The 19,476-nt window shown below is 40.5% G+C and overlaps 1 protein-coding gene across 1 annotated transcript; it reads left to right on the plus strand.

Annotated features, from left to right (window-relative positions):
- Nucleotides 1-269: 269 nt before the first annotated feature.
- Nucleotides 270-18,776, plus strand: zgc:162707 (UPF0524 protein C3orf70 homolog B). The gene is made up of 2 exons (XM_044366425.1): nucleotides 270-938; nucleotides 15,435-18,776. The coding sequence occupies exons 1-2, from the start codon at nucleotides 755-757 to the stop codon at nucleotides 16,118-16,120; spliced, it is 870 nt and encodes a 289-aa protein (XP_044222360.1). The 5' UTR covers nucleotides 270-754; the 3' UTR covers nucleotides 16,121-18,776.
- The last annotated feature ends 700 nt before the right edge of the window (nucleotides 18,777-19,476 follow it).

Below are 19,476 nucleotides of genomic sequence, written 5' to 3' on the forward strand. Positions count from 1 at the left end.
CAAATAAATCTCACACCCTCCAATGAGCAGATGTTGGGGCTGCCACCTAGCGGCTGAAAGCTCCAGACTGAGCAGCTGGATTATGATTATACTGTATTAAGCTCCATTTTATGTACAACTAAAATACTCCCAAAACCTTTTATTAATTAATCGCAGGTAAATGCATGATAATTAAAAAAAACATGTTTTAGGAATCTGATTAAACCAAGATAATTATCAGATATTCCGATTGTGGCCCATGCGTGAATATATATAGGTGAAATAGAGAGTGTAGTCCTTTCAGATGCAGACCCTGGTGTTTTGAAGTTTTTTTAGAGGGGCTGATGAAAGCCTGGGTGTGTGTTTGAAGTGCGCAGAGCAGCTGGCTTTGTGTTTGTGGACTCCTCCCGTTATGTGATGAAGTTCAGATGCGCGCCGTTGTTCCGTACGCGCGTCACCAGCGGACAGAGGAGCTTCCCGACGCCAGGGGAGAGGATGGAGAGATGTGTGGATCACGACTACGGGAGGCTTTGAATATGACATTAACACCTCGCTAATTGATACTCTCCTACTTTTACAGGATATTCTACCACAATTTGCAGGAGCTGCTTTGAGATCCAGCGCTGTCGTACGCGTCTGTCTTCCCCCCACCCCCCCAGTTGAACAGCTTCCTGGGCTGCGTGGACCGTAAACCTCGCCTCGGTCCCTCGCGGTCATGTTATAATTTACTCGGACGAATTTTTTTGGTTTGTTTTTAAATTCAGGAAATGTTGGCATGGCCGCCTCGGGAGCACAGAGGTGTCCGAAGAGTGAGAAGTTGGACGAGGCGCAGGCTTTGGCCAAGAGCTGCGCGGGGAGACCAGACTTCCTGCCTTGTGATGGACTCTCCATCTGCGCTACGCACAGCCACGGGAAGTGCTTCAAACTGCACTGGTGCTGCCACTTGGGCTGGTGTCACTGTAAGTTTGTTTTAAATGGTTTAACCGCTCTCTGTGCTACCAGAAATGTATCACTGTTTGTATAATGACAAGTTATTTAGGATATTTGGAAGTCACGACCATGTAGTGAATGTAGAAGCATCATAAAACCTAATTCACACTGTATAATCGACAAAAAATGACTAAAATGTAGCAGGTATTATCTGGACATTGATAAGATATTAAATGAGGTATGATGTGTCACATTGATAAAGATTAAAAGCCATTAAACTGACTTACAGATGGAACAGACCAGCTCAGATTTCATTTCTGATCAAACTTCCACATCGATTTTAGAGTCTTGTTTATATTCCTTATTGTTCTGATATCAAGGTCAAACCTACATGGAGTCACATGTATCACATGTATCCTTAATCAGTGTCAAACCGTCCTATGGACGCCCTTGTATTGAATAGTTTATGTCGTCTAAACAGTGGAGGCTGAAAAATTTAGAAGCAGAGAGATGAATGTTTCAGATTCGTGGCTCCAGTGTTTACCAGTGTTCCTCTGGTTTTGTTTTTGCTCTTTGTAGACTGTTAAATTTTGATATCCAGCCCACACTGTCACTGTGCAGTGTGCTGTAGTTCAGTGCAGGCCTTGAAAATCTAGCGAACAAAACAGATACCATCTAAACAATCCTTAAGTATCCATATTTTTCATATCTTTGTCTGTCAGTCTTTATGTTATGTGTAAAAGCAGATTACTGTGAATTTAATTATGTAAAATTAGTTTTTCTATAAACCAATTTACCAAAATATCAACTAATGTAAGATGAGTGCCTTTTGAGACACTAGAATAATGAAAACAATCTTAAATTTTTGCTTAAAGCATCATCCAGTTCACTTCGTACTCAAACCCAACTACAACTGAGATTAATTGCTTATGTATGTATGGTTATAAATGTATGTGTTTGTATTACATCTTATAAAGAATATAAAAGAGACTCTGCTATTGAACCAAACCTAAATATGAGGGTACAGGTGTATGTTATCTAAATATCTAAATAATAATAAAAAAAAAACATTGACTGAAACTACCATCAAACTTCCCTACACTGTTAGCGAAATAGAGACCTGAGAGAGTGCACGTTAACGTCACACAAGTGAGTCATTGCTTTCATTTCTACTTTAAAGGTCTTGTGATCAAGGCTGCAACTAACAGTTATTTTCATCATCGTATTTATGGTAAATGGACTGCATATACATGTAGCACCTTTCTAGTCTTCTGACCACTCAAAGAGCTTTACACTACAAGCCAAGATTCACCCATTCACACACACATTCATACACTGATGTCTGTGGCTGCCACGCAAGGTGCCAACCTGGTCCTCAGGAGGAGTTTCTGATGCTCGTTCACACACTGATGGCAAAACCTTTGGGAGCAATTTAGGGATCAGTATCTTGCCCAAGGACACTTCGACATGTGGACTGGATGAGCCGGGGATCAAACCACCGATCTTCTGATTAGTGGACGACCTTCTGAGCCACGACGGCCCTTATCTGTCGATTATTTTCTGGATCAGTTAGTCAATGAAATGTTAAAAAATAGCCCACAATGATATCTTCAATTTGTTTGTTTTGTCGGAACAACAGTCCAAAGCCTTAAGATGTTCAATTTGCTGTCATATATAACAAAGAAAATCAGCAAATATTTGGCATTTTTGCTTGAAAATGGACTGAAAGGATAACTTGATAATCAAAATAGTTGATGATTCATTTTCTTTAAGTCAGTTAATCAACTAATCGTCGTTTATTGCCAAGTAGGTTTACAAGGAATTTTCCTTGGTGTTGTGGTGCATAACAATCAAAATATACACGTAAATCAAGTAATCATAAATACTATAAAGTAGAAGATTTTTTTTCTTGTCAACAAATGGCATGAAAAGACCAAAACCAACAATGAATTTAACCTGCTGACAAGTATCGTCTAACAATACAGAGCTGGATGTAGCTTATTACTCTGTGCTATAGACCTCCATTGTTGTCCAAATTATTAAAAACACATCAATGAGCTTTTCTGGGTGACATGTTCCTACATCACTATGAACATGGGCACTATAGTTTGAGTCAGTCACCGTCCTGCTTCTGTAAATACTCACCACAGCAACAAATCTGTATTACTCCGCAACCGAAAATAGTCCTTGAGAAATGTTGTAATTACTTCTGTTTTATTGTTAAATTGCTATAAACAACAATGCCCAGCTGTTGTAGGAAATACAAGAGCCTTTTAAAAATATGAAACTATATACTATAAATCTTTAAATCTTTACAAATGTTTCTGGAGTGCCCAAGCAGGGAAGTCGGAAAGTACTGAGGGACAGACAAACACATCGTTGGTTTTCATGGGATTTGTTGACAATAAGAAAAATGCAGAAAAACAATGAGATTTTCTGTCTTTTGCCTCAATATCATCACATTATCTACCACATTTTCTTGACTATTGTAACAAGAACAGGTCTTTTCATGAGAAGCAGTCAGTCAACGGCCATTTTGGTAATTGAGTTCAGTCAATACTATCATACTAACTATATTTACTCCTGAGGTGTTGATGGTAAGAGGCCTCAGCTCCGCTTAAACATGCACACTTTTCTCTTCACTTTGAGAAGTGTCACAGGCATTTTCACCAGCCACGTCTCAGACACTTTCTTTCCGTTTGAACCTTTATCGACCTGACACTTCGACACCACCACAGAATCACAATAGCTGTGTCTGAATCTGACAGGATGTCCGTCTCTTTGTGCTGCCCTAATTTATCCCATCTCTGGCTGCCCTGAAAATCCTCAGATCAGTGTAGAACACAATCACCATCCACTCTGCACCAGTCATTCGGGGCTTATAGTGTGCAACTGCAGAAGTCACATTGTAATCTTTGCCATGTAATCATTGGATTTAGATGCCGGCCTCCGTCCAGAATGAGCCGAGTGATTTGAAATATCTGATGTGGCAGAAAAAATAAGGATTCTTTCCAGTGTTTATCGTGAGCCACATCCGAGATTTATTTTTCTCACCAAAGCCTGTTCAGTGTTACATCATTTGTAAACATTTAGACTTCCTCCTTTCTGCTTTGAAATATTCATCACACGGCCTGAAAATGTGCTGTACAATCTGCACAGTGAACTTGGGCGTGTCCGTTATTTAATTCAGGCTTATCTATGCTATAGAAGAAAGAGCCAGCTGCATTATAATGGAGCTTCTCACCTTCACGTTACTCTCCACTGTAATTCACAGGTTCCCCTCGCAGGACAGTCATGCACCACAGTGAGAATAAACCAAGCTTAGACTGCGGAATCAGGCAGAACCAGGACACCCAGAGAGAAAAGTATAGCAGCGTGCCTCCGCATGCAATGCCTGCCTGGTCTGCTCTGCTCTCGCCCTTCTTTCTAGTGATGCATAATAACGCCGGATAGAAATAGGTGAAATGTTGTATAGCGTTATCTCCCCATGTTTTCATTAGGAGCGTGCCTATGACTATAACCTGCAGTATAAATTTGTTCTGAAGCTGATAATTGTGTATTCACCACAGGGAGCCTTGCTGGACTGCCTCGTTAATTACATTTTTAATAGGTTTCCAGGCAAACAAACACAAAATGTCAACGTGTGTTCAAGACTTGGCTCAGCATTGAAATTATCTGACAAAATTATTCCCACTATCTTACCCGTGGGGCAGTATGAGGTTCAAAGCAAAACAACTTTATTGTCCACCTTTTGTAGCGCAAAAGTTGGAATTCGTCTACAGCTTGTATGACAATCAACATCAATATTATTCAACATCATATGTTACAAAAACAGTAAGTAATAAACATTTTACACTATATTAGATGCAACTTCCTGAAAAAGAAAGGAATAAATTGCTAGACCACTTTAAGAAGTAAAGTGCCGGGTCAGAAAAATATTGGCATGTCCATTATTTACTGGTTTAACTGATGTGGGGCATGTGGGATGAATTATTTCTTTATAGATATTTTTTTTTGCGCAGGGGACTCTGTACCGTCTCCCTGAGGACGGGAACTGAAAGTGATGATTCAGGGGATGGCATGAATCCCTCAAGATTTTGTCTGTCATGCGTTAAACTGCTTTGTCATAGTGATGAGCTAACGATTGCTGTTTACAGCCTGATGTTGCACTGCCAAGTTCGACTATTGTGGAGAGTTTGGCCTTGTTTTTGACAGTGAGGTATTTGAACCAGGACACAATGTTGAATGTAAGAACACAAATGTAAGATGTGTTGGCTAAACTCAAAAATCCTCAGTTTGCACAATAGAAAGAGTGTTTGTTGTAAGGTGACGGCTTGATCCAAAACAGTCCCGAGGTATTTAAAGGAGCTCACTTGCTGCACCTCCTGTGCTGTTGACCGTCACAGGGTTTTCTAAGGTGTTCTTATTTGTGGTCTTTGCACATCTCTATGGTTATTACCTGCTTGAGTCTCCTTTTTCCTTTATGTGCCGTTGCAAACTAACCGTCCTCAGAATGTCTCAGTTTCTGCTCTTTGACGACACCGATCACGTTTCCACTTGGTTGTAGTTTTGTTGAAACCTTCGGCTAAGAAAATGGGGGGAAATGGAATTGTGTGTAGGTGGAGGCAGTGTTCCCAGCTGGTGACAACATCAGTCCAAGCCTCTCATTAGTGATAATTAGCTGTGTTTAGTGTCACTGCCAATGTGTCATGTCTGATGAGAGCTTCTGCTCACAGCAGCACTGGAACCACCTGGTATGACTGTTTTTTTCTCTCTTTATTCTCTACTAACTGATTACAATTACCAGGCAGAGCAATGAATTACTCATTAAGAACAAAATCTAACAAATTCTAATGAATCCCAAACTGTCTTGTCAGTCCACTCTTACTCTGTCATCTCCGATGCTTATACTTTAGTACTTGTACGTTTCTTGTAAATACAGAAAAGTAGAATCTTTTCTGTCACACTTTCTCAGCAGTCTCATCTGTCACACCACTGCTGCTGTTGCAACTATTTCTAAAGGGAAATATAGAGTCTTATTGGATAAAGCTCTTCCCTATACTGATTGATCTGGTGACCAATTCAAAATTTACCGCAGTGCTGAATCATAGAAAAGCTTGACCTATTATCGAAGGATCAATACGTTGTCAGCACAGGCCCGAGGGGAAGTTTTTGGATTGATTGCACATGTTGGGAAACATAGAGCTTTGATCACTTTAGCTGCAGGTCTCTCAGTGTGGAAATCAGAGCAGCGTCCACACTGAAGTTTGACAAGTTTGCTCATATATTTCAAAGGATAGTTTATGATTTTTTTTCAAGTCTGTCTTAATATCATACCAAATTCCCTTTATGTATCCTCTGATCAAAGCTCAGTAAGCAAACATAGTACGATGAAACGCAAGGAGGGCATTTTGTTCTGAATTCATGGAGTGAGACAGGGTTGCTGCTTTAAAAAAAATCAAGTTAGAACGAATGAGAATGATGTAATTTGTTCAAATTAATTGTAAAATACATTACTGAGTGGTGTTTTTGTTTATTCGTTGGGCCTCTGCTGCCTTACTGAGTGACAAGCTAACAAGTGAAGTTGTTGCGGTAATGTGCTTTGGAAAGGCAGCAAAGAGACTCTCCTTTATCCACAGTTTTTCCATGAATAATTAAGAAAACAAAATGCTGCTTCTATTTCTCAAATGGTTTGGTGTCATGATTATCTGTTCATGACGCCTCATTAATTTCCTCAGTTTTGCATTAACAAAGAGAGCAACAATTAGCTTTTTTCACAGAAGACATGTTGACGCAGATAAACAAATGTAACAGTTAAATCGAATGGTTGCTGAATTCCATTTAGCTGCTTCAGTTTCAGGGTCCTGCTATTGTGCATGCTGGCTCACTGTCACATGGCTTACTGGGACACTTGAATAGAACAGAGTCATTGTTAAAAACCTCCTCCAGTGAAAATCAAGTTTTTAACCCTGTTTTTCTAATGTTACAAGACATATCGAGAGCAAAATAAGCAGTCAATGCCATGGTGAGCATTTCCGCTTTGAAACTGCAGTGTACCAAGGACAGTCTCAAAAAATGGATTCAGTCGGGCAGGATTTCATACCTCACAAATCTAAGGAACCAATCATTTATGATTAAAGATAATTATATGTAGAGTCTACCTCCTCAGGTTTTCCCTGACAGCTGATCGCGATCTGCAAAGAAGAGTAGCAACCCGTTGAGTTGAAAAGCCGAGTCCGGCATATTGCTGTTTAGCTAAGTTTCTGTCAGGAGAAAAAAAACAACAGTTCCTTATCTCCTGATGAACGCTCAGTCTCAGTCAGATCAGATCCATTTTGTTATCCAGTGAGGGAACGTTGACCATAAAGGGCTGGGTTTCCATGGTGCCGAGCTGCGCTTCTAACTCATTGAGCCTCGCATCCAACATAATACATTTACTACTAATGTACCATTATCATTAAATGAGGCAGGGGAATAGCTAAACATGAGCAAGAGAGCAGGAGAGCGAGAGGGAGAGGGGGAAGCCATCGCTAACCGATAAGCTAAAGTAAACAGCAGAGCTGAAAAGCATGTAAATAACTGTGCGATGAGCAAGAAAGTCGCTAAGAGGAGAGAGCTTTAAATGTACAGCGGGTAACTAGCCACAGTAATGAAGAAAATAGCAAAATTAACTGGGTTGAGATGCAGAAACACTACCAATGACACAGAAACTCCGGCAACTAGAAATGAGACAGTACGCTTACCGCAGCACGTTATGTTGTTAATGATTTGTTTGTGGAATTTATTGCATAATTCTTCGTAATAAATGTCCAGAATAACCACGCCCAATTCAAACCCAATATCAGGAAAGTTTATAAAAACTTAAATGACAATATTTTGAATTTGGATTTTAACTAATTTCTTATACTTTTGAGATGCTTACTATTATGTATTTAAGACCCTAAATTACATAGTTAGAAGGCTACTGTGGATTTGGGTTTCCAGTGGATTTCATACATGTCTGGAAAGGATCTTTAATGCGATTAGTAACACCTGTGCTTTTCTTACTATGATCAGTCAAAATATCTGCTGTGAAAAATTTAATTGTGTTTACTGATAGATGAATAGAGCATCAATAGATCACTGTGACAGTGCATTTTATAAACGCCCTGCTGGAGTACACAGCACAGCTTGTCGCGTTTGTACACTGTGACTTTTGAATTTGTTATGATAATTACAGATTGACTATTTAATTTTTTTCAGCATTCAAACAGTTGTTCAGATTCTGAATAAAAAATGACAATCGTAGAGCAAGGACTGTGGATTTTGTCCCCTGTCTGTTACAGTGTAGGGAGGTATGTACATATGTGAGTACTGTTTTAAGATACGCTTGAAAAGCCAATCCTTTAAGGCCATGACAAGAGTTGGCGTTAAAAGTTGACTATGCTTTGAAAAAACAGCTACAGAGGATTGTATTTTTTCACTTTCAGTATAGACTAAACAGTGTATTTCAAACTGGCTATAAATCAGGAACAGCCTTTGCCTCTGGAGACATTAAACAGGAAACAGCAAAGGAGTTTCACATGATGCAGGGTCAGACCGTCCCCTCAGCTGAAATCTGAAACTTATGTTGTTGCCGCGGCTGCAGCCCCTTTGTTGGACAGATTTAAACACAAAGAGCAGCGGATGTGTGAGCGGACCGTATCCACCGGCCAAAAGGGTGTAGCAGCTGTTGTGAAACACGATAACAATCTGCTAAAATAATTGTTTTTTCTCACCAGGTTGGACCAACATGATGCTTTGAACAGTTGTGTTGTATTTAGAGTATCTGCTGATCAGTATGCACATAAAGATTGCTGGCTTTGGCTCAAACATACAAAAAATCAAACTGATGGGGGTGTTAATGACTCATTCTCCACCAAGGCTTTGATATAAGCCAATATTAAAGTAACATCATCTGCGTGAGACTGTCGTGCTCATTCATCTTGACTGCAGTACATGTTGAGCTTGTCTACAATGAACTTCTGTCGAGTATTTTTCTTCCAGCTGCACTCTGTAGGGTGTCAGTAGAGCTGAAATATGGACAGAGTTATGTTGAAGCTCTGTGAACAGAGTGAGAGATGCATGGGCTGCATGATGCATTATTTAGGTCTCCTGTATTAGACCAGACTGTGTAGCCGTCGGCCAGGCAGCGCCCAAGAGAGAGCAGAGGAGGCTTTCAAGATGGAGACGGGTGGGAGTAGAGGAGTTGAAGCTCCTCCTCACTCCTCCTGCACTCCACTCCCTCCTCTGAAGAGCTAACTTTCCAAGAATGTGCTGCTTGTTCTTCCACTTTCCCATTAACCTCTTGAACTCTTTGAGTTTCAACATAAATGTCTATTAAGAAGACTGTAGCTGCAGTCTGCTGCAATTTACTCATGAGGCATGAGAAGGGTCAATGCCACCCCCTCTCTCAAGCTGACTGGACACTGGAGAACCTCGCGGTTTCATGTGTCAAAGTTAATCTTGTTGAATTAAATTAAGTTAAATAAATTTGCACTCAAAAGTGATTGTGTCTCGCCCCGTTCCACATAGACATGAAGGGGACATGAATATGTGTACCATATTGTATGAGAATCTATCCAATAGTTGTTGAGAGATTTCAGCAAGTCCCACAAATGAGAACTTCATGGTGGTGTTAGAGGAAAAGTTAAGGGATCGCCAAAGTCGGTTGGATTTATCCCCTGGCAACCATGAACGTCTTCACAGAGTTTCATGGCAATCCATCAAATAGTTGTTGAGAGATTTCACCAAAACCCACAAATATCAACCTCAGTGACACCAGAGGAAAAGTCACAGGATCACCATAGTCGGTAGGATTCATCCTCTGGGAACCATGAATGAAACAAAATTTTAAATATTGCAGTCTGGACCAAAGTGATGGACGGACTGATCGACAAACCTTACATTAGACCAGAAATTACTATCCCTAGAACCGTTGTTAGCATGGCTAAAAATATATATGCTTGTATTTAACATTCTCTTATCTGCTTGTTTCAACATGTAAATGAAGCTAAGGGTGTTTTCACACTTCACACTTTTCACAGGTGTGAACACAATAATCACACTTGGGGGCGGATCAAAACAACTGCACCAAGACCATTTAACGTGTTTTCACACCTATAGTTCATTTGCTCTGATCCGAATCAGTTGATGAGTTGGTGAACTTGGTGCATTTTCCCATTGGTTTGGTTTCTTTTCACACAGAAAAATCCAAGCAAGCCAAAATGTGTCACTACAAGCCATGTGAGAATGTTCACTTTTCTCATTGGTCAGATGTGTCTGGGGCAGGAGCAAGAACGTAAACACAGGAAGAAGGTCCTGAAGAAGGTCAACTAGCCAAATACAAAGTACTGTGTTGTGCTAGTTGATTCATTCTCCAGCTAGTTGTTAGCAACTGTTATCCGCATCCCAGTATGCAAAGCTCACCTAGCTAAGGGAGCCATTTCACTCGGACTTGTGGAGTACACCTAGTAGTCGTGTCGGATTGAGGACGGATCACGTTCTCACCACAAACAAACTGCTCCAGAGTTTATTTGGGACCAGACCAAGACCACCTCCTCTAAGGGTGTTTTCACACCTGCACTTTTTAGTCCAGTTAAATCGAACTCTGGTTTGTTTTCCCCTTGGTGTGATTCATTCGGGCAGGTGTGAACACAGTAAACGCACTCTGGTGCAAACACTGTGACGATTCAGTGGAGGTGGTCTTGGTCTGATCCTAAATGAACTCTGGAGTGGTTAATTTGTGGTGGGAATGTAATCTGACCTTGATCCAACCCAACTACTAGATATACTCCGCAAGTTTGAGTGAAACAGCTTCTGTAGCCAGGTGAGCTTTGCATACTGGGATGCGGATGAGCGAATTTAACAGTTACCAACAACTAGCTGGAGAATGAATTGAGATCCGACCTAGACTAGCACGAAATACATTGTATTTGGCCAGTGGGCCTTCTTCAGGACCTTCTTCCTGTGTTTACGTTCTTTCTCCAGCCCCAGACACATCTGACCAATGAGTGAAGTGAACATTCTCAAGTGACTTGTAGAGATGCATTTTGGCTCACTTGGATTTTTCTCTTTGTGAAAAGAAACTGAATCAAGGGGGAAATACACTAAATACACCGAGCCATCAACTGATTCGGACCAGAGCAAATGAACAAAGGTGTGTAAACGCCCTTAAATGATTCATATACTGACAAAAATAATTAGTCCCAGATGTCATATTATATATTCTAGATATCACTAGTACTTTTGGATATCTTTCTTTGTTTTTCCAGTGAAAAAGTTAATTCCCATAAGTGTAAGAGTAAGAGAAAGAGTCACCTCCAATGCTTTTAAACTGCAGACATCCTGCATTCATAATCAGATAATTGTAATGAAGAGCTGTAATTTTCTTTTTTGATGTGCCCAACAGCCTCATTTACATCTCCTATGCATCCCACAATGCCTTTCATCAGTCCCTAGTGAATTTGTTGCTCTCAGCGGCATTTAATGATAATGTGATGAAAGGCTTTCCAGTCAAGAAAAAGTAAAAGTCATTCTCCTTTAACTCAAAGTGCAACATGTCCTATAGCTGCATATTGTTCTGGTCTATTAAGGCTGCTGTCAGTGGTAAACGTTGTGCCTGTGTTTCCTCTGCAGTTTATTTTTCTCAGTGTGATTGTAGGTATAAAGGGTTGTGTCTGCAGAAGAGCTCTCATAATATTTGACTCTCAAGTTTTTGACTCACAACTGAGTCAAAAACTTGACATTTACTGTTGTTTCTACTAATGCTTCTTTTAATGTCAACCATCATTGAAACAGGGCTTGTTTTGTCGTGTGACATCATGTCGTCCATGTTTAGCTTGTTATCCTACAGAAGAAAATATACCACAAAACAAAAAAATATGTAAGATACATAACCAGAAGCGGTTTTTAATCACTGTTCACAATATTATTTTTAATATATCTATTAAAAACACACAATTTCTTCATAAAGATGAACACTGCATTTTATTTTGATTTAATCCCACATACTGTACACCATCCTGCTACTATAAATACTCAAACCAAACCAAATGTGTATTGCAGCTGAAAATTGTCCCCATCAAAACACACTGTTTACTCCTGTTTGAAAAACTTTTACAAAAAACTGAGTGCCACAGACAGGGCAACCAAGACAGAAAGTATTGAGAGATGAACATATTGCTGGATTTGGTCCTTTTATGCGATTTGTTCACAATAAGAAAAATATAGAATGCCAGCTTTATCTTTTAAAGAAAAATTATTGTCCTTAACCTGAACTAAGAGGTGAAGGCTGCAAAAATATCCTCAATAAGGAGAATTTCACATTTTTTTCTGTCTTTGTGCGGACATCTGGTCTTTGTTGGAGTGGAAACACACACAGACACATGAGCAGAGGGAGAGGGAGTAGAGGCGGCCTAACAGCTGACATTGTCATGCAAGGCTTCAGCACTGGGCAACACAGAAGGTTAGAGTACAACTGAATATCAATATAGTTGCAAAGGCAGCGTTCACTAGCTGTCAGTTAGTGTGTGCTTTTCTCTGCACAGTATAGATACATAGAAATCATGCCTCTGCTTTCGCTTGTCAAATTAATGTCCATTGTTGAGAGTAGTTATGTTTACATCCAGTGTCTCTCACCAAAACACATTGTGTGTATCCGAGGCCTGACAGATCCATTTGGTGCGTTTCCTTCCTCATAAAACATTTGCAAATGTTGTAAATATTTTAAATGGTTCATTGTTAACATCCATGTTTGCTAGTTGCAGTCGTCTTCTTCCTTTTGTTGGTGCATTTCTGTTGTTCTTTGCACATTACTGCCACCAGCTGTTTATCAGTGGAATAGCGTGAATGCTCACATGTTAGCATAATGCAAACAAAAACATTGCTCCATAGCACTACTAGTGAGTAGTGACTAGTCAAAAACTCCATATATTACCTTTAAAATATGTTAAAGGAAATCAGGCCATTAAAAAGCTGCTGAAAAAGAACCCTTGGCCTTATGGAGCCTTTATAGCAAGTTTCAGCTCATTGTTTAGCCGTCCGGCTGCATTTTTGGCCACAGCTGGCAGCTTAAATCCATTGTACTCTACCTCAGCACCAACAGATACAGTTAGTTACTAGCTGGTGAACATAATGGCGCATTTAACAGCTTAAGAGTGAGATATTTCCCTCAGGAGTTGGTAGAGAGCAAAAACCAAGCTAAAGGACAGTGAATATTGGACTTATATTCATCAGGTGGACAGAAACACGACTCCATATGAATGATAATTTTGCTCTGTAACTGCTGGATGATGTGCAAATAAGCAAAAGGTTGCTAATGAGTTCAACTTAAAAGGTTATGATCTGTCTTGTGTTTACAACTTGTTTCCACTGCCCCCAAATGGCCATAAAATGAGCTAATGCAGGTTTTAGCAATTACAACCACATACAGTATTTGTAATAATAATAGTATTTATAATAATCCAAGTAGATAGCATCCAGGTATTAGAAAACAGAAAGATGTGTTTTGCTAATGTGAAGATTCACCACTCTTCCCTTTTGCCAGACTAAGTGAGATTAATCTCACACATAACGTACTATCCTCTGGAGCTGACGGAGACAGAGATATTTCTAACTTAGTGCAAACTAATTCTGCAGCGTTCCCTGTAGATCCACAGCTAGACAGCCTGTGTTCCTTCCACAAGGCTGTTGAGGATGACTAGTGTTGGTGTAGCGTTAGCTCCATATGTCTGTCTGTTTTGTTGTCTGCCCATTCATCTGTCTGTCCCCCAGTACTGCTTTTGGTATGAGAAGCTCCAGATGGATGAACACAATTAGATGTAATATGTTAAATAAAAACTAAATGCCAACACATTGCCTTCTACAGCTTTAGCTCTCATTTATTCCCACTATCTTGTCTGCCTGAATAAGCTCGTCTCAGTTTGACCATGGACCATTGACTTTCTCTCATCAAACAGAGGATGGCTACTATTCCTCCTTTTTGACTGCATCGAAAGTAGCATTCATGTTTTGTGTTAACAATGCCCAAGTATACGGACATCAAGCTTCAGTTGCTACCTTTTTTAATCACTTCACATGGGTGCATAATGCAGCTTTATGACTTTGATAGTGAGGCGGTCATGCAAATTTAGTTAAAACTGTTCTTGTGGGTAGAAAATTAATTCAAACATGACTGCTCAGCTGATTTTGTTCAACTAAATGTCTTGTGTGCTGAAAAAATGAGTGTTCAGCGTTACAATCTCACTTTGTCCATTCAGCAAAGCAAAACAAAGCCACTTTTGTGCTTTGAAGTAGTTTGATGTTTCAGTGTAACCTGGGAAAAGATTTTTGATTGAATGGATCCCCCAGCCAGTAAAACAATAGACAAGGACACAGAGTGAGAGGAAGTGATGCGTAGGCTTGTCAGCTTCTGTAGTTTCTCTCTCTCCAGGGAGCCAGTTAAACACACATCTGAGCTGCGCTATTCAGGCAGCACGGCTCAGAGTTGGAGGCAGTGGGCTGCAAACAATGAGTAACATTTGGAAGCAGTCATTTTGCAATTGCCACCTGTTCACGAGTTGCCAAAAAAGGGAGGCATAACTCACATGGAAGGCGTTCGAAAATGTGTATATGAATGTGGTCACTTTCCACAACATATTTGTGGTCTATCTTATTGAGTATTCATGTGACACTAAATGACACCATCCTAATTCATGTTAGAGCTGTAAATGTTGCTTGGCCTTAATCCCATCTGCCATTTCATCATTTCTGAATTAAATCTTGCATCAGCTTCTAAGGGTCAAAAATGATTGCTGCACTGCTCTCAGTGACCTGAAATTTTAAACTATATTACATTCAGGCTGCAGCTCCACCTTAGATGGTGGTGCCAAGGCAGGTACTTTTGCCTTTGGCAGCATCAAAAGCTTTGTGATGTGAAAATTACTACCGTCCCCAAGACACGACATCACAGACAAACTACGAGCTTGAAACATGTGCTCCCTGCCCACTTTTTGGCATCTTCAAAAATTGTGTCCTTGGCTGAGGCTAACTGAAAATACATGTTTGTACAATCCTATAATTATTATTACAGTATTATATTGTTGTCATATATGATGGTCACCTCAAATCAGATTTGATTGGATACATTTATTTATACGCCCCAGGATGTGCCACCAAAAACATTTTACTGGAAGAGAGAAGAAAGGGATTTTGATATGTGAATATTTAGCATGTGCTAAGAGAGAGAGAGAACAATTAACGCAGGTACAAAGGATTAGGACTTTAAAATTGTAGTACTTTTTATTTCATTGTGCCTTCAAAATCAACACTTATTGACATGAATCACATTTTTCAGACTGCATACATACTGCTTCTTGCTACTACTTCTTGCACTACATGTTTACCTTTTCAGAAATATTTTTACTGATTCTCTCCATCATGTCTGAAAAGGAGTGTGCATTTTGTTCATCTGAACCAATGAAAATGACTGATCTGTGGTTTGTTTGTTTGTTTTTTGTCCCCTATAGGCAAGTATGTGTACCAACCCATGACCAATGTGTGCCAGCTGCCTAGCACAGCCGTGCCGCCTGTCGGGACAGAGTACAGTAACACCATCGACCTGTCTGTCTCTCTGGCTGAGCGCTTCCTTAAGCTCGCCCCCTGCTTTAAGTCCCCGCCTCACCTGGAGTCGCCCAAGTACTGCGTCATCGCAGACCTGTTTGTGGACGACTACATCGTCAAACGCATCAACGGAAAGATGTGCTACGTGCAGCGTCCACTGCCTGCATTACCCGAACCACCTCATGCTCCCACCCCTCCCCCACCTGCTCCCGCTACACCTCAGATGCCCCAAAATGCCACTCAGCCTCGGCAAACAGTCAAGCCCACACCGCCAATCCAACACGCACCTGCGCCGCCACCAGTCCAACAGGTGTACATTGAGCACAAACACCCCTCCCCCTTGGACAAGATAAAGGGCACCAAAATGGACCACTGCTCCTCTCCGTCCAGTTCCGAGGACTCCGGCATCAACGCGCTGGGTCTGCACTACCTGGAGTCCTGTGAGGAGGAGAGCGAGGAGGAGGAGGATGACGAGTTGAGCACAGATGGGAACTCCAGCCCCAGCAGCCTCTGGGATCAGGACGACTGTTCTCTGCTCTCCCCCTCCAAGTCAATGATAGAGATCATCGAAAAGATTGAAACAACTGTGTAGCTGACAAGGTGTTGATATGGACACTGACTATGAGGGAGCGTGATGCACAGAGCAACATCATATTAGTGAGAACAACACTCCAGGATGTGTTTTAGACGGAACAATAGGAAACAAACCCCCTTCAAACACTTGAGCAGGGCTTTGTCGGGTTGTTTTGAGTCAAATTTGTTTTCCTGCAGGTGGCTGAGGACTGTACACCTGCACTCACACGCAGCCTCTCCTCTGTTCACATCCCCTGCATGGAGTGAATTTCTGCAACTTTTTACAACAAAGGAGAAAGCGGAAGCACAAGAATATCAAGCACATGCACAGTGGACCAAATGATACATGCTAATTATACCATGAAAAATCTAAAATCCAGAAGGAATCATTAAAAGGTGCACTTCCGTAGGAGGAAAGTGAGAGGAAAAGTGAGACTTTTGTGTGAGATTTCTCCGTAGGTATATATTACTGGAGCTAAATAATGTGTGAATAAAGGTGATATAAGTAGGTTTCTTGATGATAATAAGCAGTTAGGTAATTCTCAGTGTTCTCCAGTTGTCAATCTGGCAGTCAGACTTTATTCTAATTCAACATTCAAGTGGCAGATAAGGCATTTCTTGTTCTCTGGTCAGTGGCTCCACCCACATATATTAGTAATTCTGAAATTTCAGCACAATAACTACGAGGCCAGCTACCTCTCATGGGCCTAAAGCACAGCAACCTTTAAACCAGTTAATTACTCAGCTCCGAGCTGCTGAGACACACCTCCATTTATCATGTTAAAAAGATTTTTGGCTGTACTTCTCTGCACTTTATTGACACCAACACAAGTGGTAGGTAGGTAGGTAGGTATAGGTCAGTGTTTGACAATCAAGGATTACACAGAAGCACATTCCTATGCTGTACCTGCCAGTAAGGACCAAGGATACTCTTAATACTTTCTAAAAACATTAATCAGCACCAGACACCTTTTCTGGTCAAGCTGAACTGAACTACAGTGCTGTTCAAGGTTAAATGGAACCTGAAGCAAAACATGACTTGCATTGACCTCTATTAGATTAAATCCAATAGAGGTCAATGCAATAGAGGTTAAATTAAATAGCATTGACGTGTATCTGGCATAGATAAGCCGTTTTCATATATGAACTCAGGAAAGAGTTCATTCCAGAGAATCAGGTCTGGACATTTTCAAAGTTGCCCTTTCACACATATAGCACACATCATGAAATTGTCCGTGTCACGTGACGCATTTTCATTTGTTGGAAATACTCCGTTTGGTTTAGGCGAGGGGTGCAGAGGGCAGGACATGAGTATGACAGAAGAATGCTGCAGTTGTAATTCAGCATTTTTAAGCTTTTCACCAGAAATAAAACTGCTCTTATTTGACGAGAAATAACAGAAAGTCTTCTCACCCATTAGCACTAGCTTCACAGCAGAGCAACCAGGCCCAGTCAAAATAATGCAGCTTAGCTGGCCTGTTGTGCTTATTCAGCACCGGTCGCATGTGTAAAATAACGGCTGTGCATGAGAGGGGAGTTGACTGCTGGAAATCAAAGACGTATTTAAGTTTATGTTCTACTTGTTCAACAGTTGTTGGATAAATTTCTTGTACTGTCTCCCTTACTGCCGGATTTTGTTGCACTTACAGTAGCGAGCAGTTGTAGCCCTCTTGCTCCGGAGAATTCACTGCTGTATTCACACACGGGCTCAGTCGGACATTACACAGACTTCGTACTAAGGAGCTGGCAGGGTAAAGTCCGTTTAATGTCCGGTCCGATTGATTCGGACATTCGAGTTCACACATACAGCTCCTCTGGGTAACATCTGGAAAATTTCAGGTTGCAGTGCATGTGTGAAAGGGGCTCTACAGTAGCCTGAACTTTACATAAGTAGGAGTCACGTCGTCACAACAGAGACTAGTAAGACACCCAGTGAAGGGGGAATATATCTAATATTTACGTATAAACTTACATTATAATAAAACTGCATTATTATTTGCTTTTTCGGCTTCGGAGTGAAACGTCTTGTGATGCCAGCTGAAAGGGGAGTCTTGGAAAGGTGTGCAGGCTAGGCTAGACTAGTGTGTCACAGTTACTTTGTGCTACGGGGGCAGTCAAAATGTCACTTAATGCACCTTTAAAGCGAGATTACAGTACAGAATAGGATGCTGAATACGTGTTGTGATGTATTGATGGACATAATGTTATAAGAAATGCACTCAAATATGAAACGAATAGGACAGCCCCTTATTAGTCAGTTAGTAAAATGAAGCTGGGCTAGGTTAAATATCTTTTTTAGTCTTTTAATTTTCTTTTTTAATGTTTAAAGAATTATTTCCTGGAGAGTTATGAACAAAAATCACTCAAATGTTCACAAATATGTATTGCTACAATGCTACAAACACTAGGTGTAAAAAAAGGAAAAAAAAGAGAAGAAAAAGTCATTTTGCATGAAGTCCCTCATGTCAAAAAATGATTCAGTAACTAAATTGTGATTCAGAGTGTTCAAAGAGCAGATACATCCTATATCTGTTATTCAATAAAATGTTTTCTATTCAGGGACAACCCTTGACATTACACACTGAACACAGTCCCTCTTAATGAAGGTTAAAACATCTCTTATGTTCTTATTATTGTTATATTATTTTCATATGAATAAATCTTAATGAAACTCACTTTTTTCCCCTCAGTTTTGTCTGTTGTAGGCAGTGCTTTATCACATTTCAAAAAAAGTTTAAATCTCCTTTTAAATGCACTCTTTCATCTGACACACTGATGACTAATGTTCTCCAGAGATGGGGAGGGGAGGGAATAGCAAAGCAAAGTGAGAGATACAGTAAAATTGAGTCATTACTTTAGCTGTGGTTGTTTGCCTCCTCTGAAATGTCTTGAGGGATGTTCTTTGTTTTTGTTTGCGTCCCTTACTTTGTAACCTTTACTTCCTCACGCTGCACTGGCATAGAAAAATTACATTGAAGAGTAAAAATAAAACTGAAGTGAGTGCAGTGGAAGAGTTAGGACTGGACACCATTAAAAGATGACCCGTGCCTCAGTGAAGCCACTCTAACCCCAACTCCCCACGCTTTCTTTTATTGATCCACTCTAACTATAGAGACAAAGTCCTGCTATGTCCTCTGGGCGTCTGTCCCAGACAGTCTTCTCCACACTTCGTCTAGCAGCTGATTGTATGAGAGACATGCAAGAGCCTTTCTCACCTTGACTTGGAGCCCAGATTGATTTCTCCGTGCTTCTCTTTTCCCTGCATTGTGTCTATCGATTCTTTTTTTCTCCACTAGTGCGGAGAGAAAACCACGGCATGAAATGCTGGTCGGTTTATATAAATGTACGCTCTCTATTCTGCTCTGTGGTGAAGAG

This window comes from Thunnus albacares, chromosome 11 (genome assembly GCF_914725855.1).
Source record: "Thunnus albacares chromosome 11, fThuAlb1.1, whole genome shotgun sequence".
NCBI lineage: Eukaryota > Metazoa > Chordata > Actinopteri > Scombriformes > Scombridae > Thunnus > Thunnus albacares.